The sequence below is a fragment of the Octopus bimaculoides genome, chromosome 2 (genome assembly GCF_001194135.2).
Source record: "Octopus bimaculoides isolate UCB-OBI-ISO-001 chromosome 2, ASM119413v2, whole genome shotgun sequence".
Taxonomy (NCBI): domain Eukaryota; kingdom Metazoa; phylum Mollusca; class Cephalopoda; order Octopoda; family Octopodidae; genus Octopus; species Octopus bimaculoides.
This window is the reverse complement of record NC_068982.1, coordinates 148178447-148183580: the sequence shown is the minus strand read 5'-3', so window position 1 is coordinate 148183580 and position 5134 is coordinate 148178447. Positions and strand designations below refer to the sequence as shown.

The window sequence follows — 5134 nt, the reverse complement described above, 5'->3', positions numbered from 1 at the left end:
GTTGTTTAGTTGGTGACGTCCTGTAGTCATATATGCACATATATATATATATGTGCATATATGACTACAGGACGTCACCAACTAAACAACATGAAATACGAAAACAAATGAGTTCAATACGCAAACAACAGGAGAGACAAATGGAAAACAGGACAAGTAACATAGAAAATGGCTCTTCATCAGTTGTTGGCTTTAGAATATTATGAGATCTTTTTCTTGTTCCCTTATGTGTCTTGGTATGAGGTTTAAGAGAGCAGGGCTAGTTGAGGTGAAATAGTTGTGTTTCAGCGTTGTGGTGTAACGCGAGCATGATAATATAGTTGGAATAGGGTCCAAGCCTTGATTGTCTTTTTAAGCTGATGTCATTATCAATTGTGCAGTGCTGTTAGAGTATATTCCACATCATAGAAATGATATAGTCTTCACGGCAGTGCTAGAGGGAACAAAGTTTGTATTTCTCCAGGCGATCACAATAACCAAGACCTGCCATGTGTATTTTCCTTGCGATTAGTCTGCAGGCAGCAGTATTCAAGATAAGGGCGGGTAAAGATGGAGAAGGGAAGGATAATGTAGCAGAGTTTCTAGACTGAAAGGTCTTGCGGTTCCAGGAGCTCGCCCTGCGAGTAGTGTCGAATTTGCTGTTTATGTGGGTCCTCCAGCTTCAGTTGTTGTCGAGGATCCTAGAGGTGTTTGGTGTCACGAGGTTTTCCCTCGAGGGAAGAATATATAATAGCTTAAGCGCAGTCTCTTTAAGGGAGTGGGTTAATTAAAATTTATTTTTGTTTAACTGCACATTGTGTTTAACTGCCCGTCGGATAATTATCGAGGTGAACCGGTTGGAGATTTGTCCGATCTCCTGTTCGGTCGATGACCTTCACAATCTTAGTCATCCGCAAAAGTTCTAATATTGCAATTAATGAACTTCAATGATGCAATTGATATAAATAATGAAGAAAAGTGGGCCAAATACAGTACCTTGTGGGACTCCACTGATGACTCTTGCTGCGCTTGATCGAACACCATCTATCATTACACTCTTATATAGATAGATAGATAGATAGATAGATAGATAGATAGATAGACAGATAGAGAGGGGATATAAGAGAATATTGGTGCTAACGTGTAAATTTTTCTCCCTAATTCTACCTTGAAAACTCGAGCTGATTTCACTAATAATTCTTATAATCGTGGGAGCAGTTAAATATCATAACTTTACATTTACACCTTTCCTATAAAATGGAAATTTTAAAGGAGGTCACTCGAAATTAATATTTCATATGGGAATGTTGTGACTGTTCTTTTACGATCTACGTAAACACCTCTACATTGTAAGAGTTATCGATATTGAAATTCTTCTTACAGCAATTTACATTCTGCGTTCAAATACAGCCGAAATAAATTTTGCCCATCTCCGTTTCGTTTCCGATAAAATCAGTATCGGTTCAGTACTAAGGCCATTTTAATCAACTTCCCCGCTCCCAGCCAATTTCTGGCCTTATGCTAAAATTAGAAAGAATATTGAAATGAAATAATGTTAAGTATAAATAAATGTGTTTAAGCATAAAAATGTTATTTAAATGATATAATGAGACCAGTGTTTCCCAACTCTTTATATTTTTGCAGTGACAAAACAGTGTACGGTTAATGTACCTTTTGGATCGAGCAATAATTTCAGGATGAAGGGTAAGTATTTTTACATAATTAATCTTCTTGAAGGCATATGACTCAGTGGTTAGAGCTTCGGCTCACAATCATGAGGTAATGAGTTCAATTCTCGGACCGGTCTGTGTGTTGTGTTCTTGAGAAAGACACTATACTGCACGTTGTTCCAGTTCCCTTTGCTGTTGAAATGAGATGCTACATCACTGGTTCTAAACTGTATCGGTCTTTGCCTCTCCCTTAGATAACATCAGTGGCGTGGAGAGGAGAGGCAATATGCAGGGGCTACTGCTGATCTTTCAGAAAAACAATCTTACCCGGACTTGTATTTCAGAGGATGACTATCTAGGTGCAATCCCACGGTTATTCATGACCGAAGGGAGTCTTTACCCTTTTAGTCTGCATCATATTTCTTATTATCGCTACATATTTAGCTCTCTTTTACTCTGGAAGAAATATCTGTAATTTATAATCTATAAACCATGAAAACATCAATTATTGTATAATTAAATGCAAATGACCAGTTAATGAGACCCAGCAAAATTAGAGATGAGAAATTTGTAATAGTACCTTAACGACGAATGATAGTATTCGAAATATTTCCTGTGCATAGTATACACATGAACATTACAATTTCAAAAATAATCACACAAATATTTGCAACATATGAATATTTGTGTAATTATTATCTTTGAATTTGTAATATTCATGTGTTTACTATACACAGATATAAATACACTGATTAATGTATACATAGAAGAGCGTAGGCTCGAAACGCCAAAGACTTTACCATTCTTCCCGAGCGTTAAACTAATACACTTGTTTGTTGTTCCTTCTTTTGTTTTCGTCCTTTGTTTTCTGTAAATTTGAAGTGTGTTAATATATATATATATATATATATATGCGAGTAAAAATAAATACAAAAAAGGGGGTTTTGTATGATTGTGTATAGAGGAATATATTATTTTGTTTAAAAGAGTTCCAACACTGTCTGTTTTTTATGTTTTATTTATATTCCTGCAAAACCAATGTGGGATATGGAATATACAATATATAATATAATATACAATATATAATATAAAATAAAAATGGATGGTACAATGAAATAAAGTATTGAATGTCTTATTGAATATATGGAATATGTCTTATTGAATAGATGAAATATTGAGTGTTCAATATAAATGATTAAATATATAAAGGCGAATACGTATTTTCTATACGTTGTGGTATTTCATCATGGCCGGAATTCTTATATTTATATATATCCAGCGGTTTCATGGATATAATTAGTTAAATGCTAGAACCTATCCTCTCTAAGAGAAAGAGCCACTCTTCTCTTTAAGTGTTAAAACCCAAGAAGATGAGATTTTCTTGCACTTCACAGATAAGCACTTTCCCTGTACAAATAGCTTCAGCAAAATATTTAATTGGCACACCCTGAGGATTTCATTTGGCTGTGCACCTAATGTAAAAAATATTTTAGTAAGTTGACCCATACTTGAGACAGAGGCCACTGTAACACAGAAACCGTCGTACAAGAGACATAAGTAACAGCAATTGGACCAAACTGGCAACCAAACGTGCGAAAGTACGTGGAAGCAACGGAAGGCTCCTTCAGAATCCACTATAATAACCTCCTGGGGAGATGTAACGCCACAACCCTGGTCAAACACGTATGGTCATTTTAAAAAAAGCGCCATCGAGTACAGCATACAGTGGAAAATTCCGGAAAAATGTAAAGCGCATTTCAATACCAGCAGCCAGTGCAGATTATGTATGAACGAGGAAAGAGCGAATTTAAAGAGCTCCCAGTTCCTAGGCAATTACCTGAATAGTACAAGTGAAATCTTAAATCCTTGCCCACATGGAAAGAGGTACATCCTATCATAACTGTGAGCCCCATTATTAATATAATTTCGCCCCTCCACCAATACCTAGGAGTCCCTCAAAGAGTTCGACCAGGACATAGACTAACTCACTCACAAACATACATAACCCAGCAAAGAGGTCAACTACTCAATAGTCTTTTTTCCAACATCCCCAATATAAGCTCCCACACATATTATATCCCTATACACACCGCATGCATACATAAATTCCCCACGAATTTAACTAAAACATAAAAGAAAGGAAACACACAAATGAACACAGATGTATATGTCCCTCATTTCCATAAAGGCTATACATATAAGTCGTTCAAAATTAGTCGGACGACTAATTGTTGAAATTCCTGTTCATCCTGATGAGGGGGGGGGGTCATTGTCGAGATGCACCTTAACTCATAATCGAACGGCAGCAGTGAACTTCCGAAATAGCCATAGGTGTGTTTGACTTGATTTTGTGGAACTTTTTACGCTCCTGAAGTCCAACCTTCCTTGATCTTTATGAAATAAACTGTTTTAATATATTTTTAATTGTAGTAAGAAATTTTTTAATCGATTGATATTTTATTTTATTTAAATTTTTAGTCGCATGATACCTTTTAGAATTTTTAGTCAATTGTATACACATTCTTGATAGGCCGTTCTATATATTTGTATTTTTAATTGCATATATATTTTTTTACCTTCAGTGTTTTGTATATGTTTTCTTTGTGTGTTAAAGGCTATGGTAATATTTATATACGATCAAATGTATGAAAGTGAGGTTTTATATAAAGTCGTTGACTCGACTTTGATGTTTGTTGTCCAATCAATGATTTTTTTTTATCTTTGTTTCGATTTCATTTGAGCACTCCTTTTTTGCAGTCTTATAAACCCTTTTGTCTCCATAAAAAGAGGCAAAAATTATATCTTGTAAATATATATATTTTTTTTTTAAGCAGTTAAAGAGGTGATTTTTAATTCTCAATCGCAGAATAATGCTAATAATATAGCCTGAACAGGATAAACTATCCCTATTTTGCAGAGAAAAGTGTAGGTGGCTAGCTGTGGACTCGAACTCACATCCCGTCATTACATGTGACGATGCTTTTGCCGATTAAACTAAACTACCCACTACAAATTTCTCTGCAAATTAAGATATATAAATCTCGCTTTATGAGACGCTCTCATATGTTAAATTCAAATTACGACAAACGTAAATAAACAAGCGAAGCTTGCTTTTAGAAGCGTTGAGATGTCTTTTTTTATAGAAAGTTAAAGAGGTGATTTTTAATTCGAGTTCGAGTCCACAGCTAGTCACCTACACTTTTCTCTGCAAAATAGGGATAGTTTATCCTGTTCAGGCTATATTATTAGCATTATTCTGCGATTGAGAATTAAAAATCAGCTCTCCCCACTCTTCCTCTCTCTCTTCTCTCTCACAAAACATTCACTACAATATAACTCATGTTCGTCAATGTTTGGTAAATATACCACGATTTTCACTAGGGTGTTAGTGTTATGGTTTATGTATCATTTTCTCTCTCTTTCTCTCTCTCTCTCTCTCTCTCTCTCTCTCTCCCTCTCTCTCCCTCTCTCTCCTATATGTTGAG

General features: G+C 35.3%; 1 protein-coding gene across 2 annotated transcripts in view; it reads left to right on the top strand.

Annotated features, from left to right (window-relative positions):
* The window catches only part of LOC106869870 (uncharacterized), a 67425-nt gene that overhangs the window by 6225 nt on the left and 56066 nt on the right, over positions 1 to 5134 (top strand). For both annotated transcript variants that reach the window (XR_001409451.2, XM_014915791.2), the window contains exon 3: positions 1624 to 1683. Coding sequence is in view for 1 of the 2 variants with exons in the window: in XM_014915791.2 (XP_014771277.1) it covers positions 1624 to 1683 (60 nt within the window). In the remaining variant the exon portion in view is untranslated. The remainder of the gene's footprint in view (positions 1 to 1623; positions 1684 to 5134) is intronic.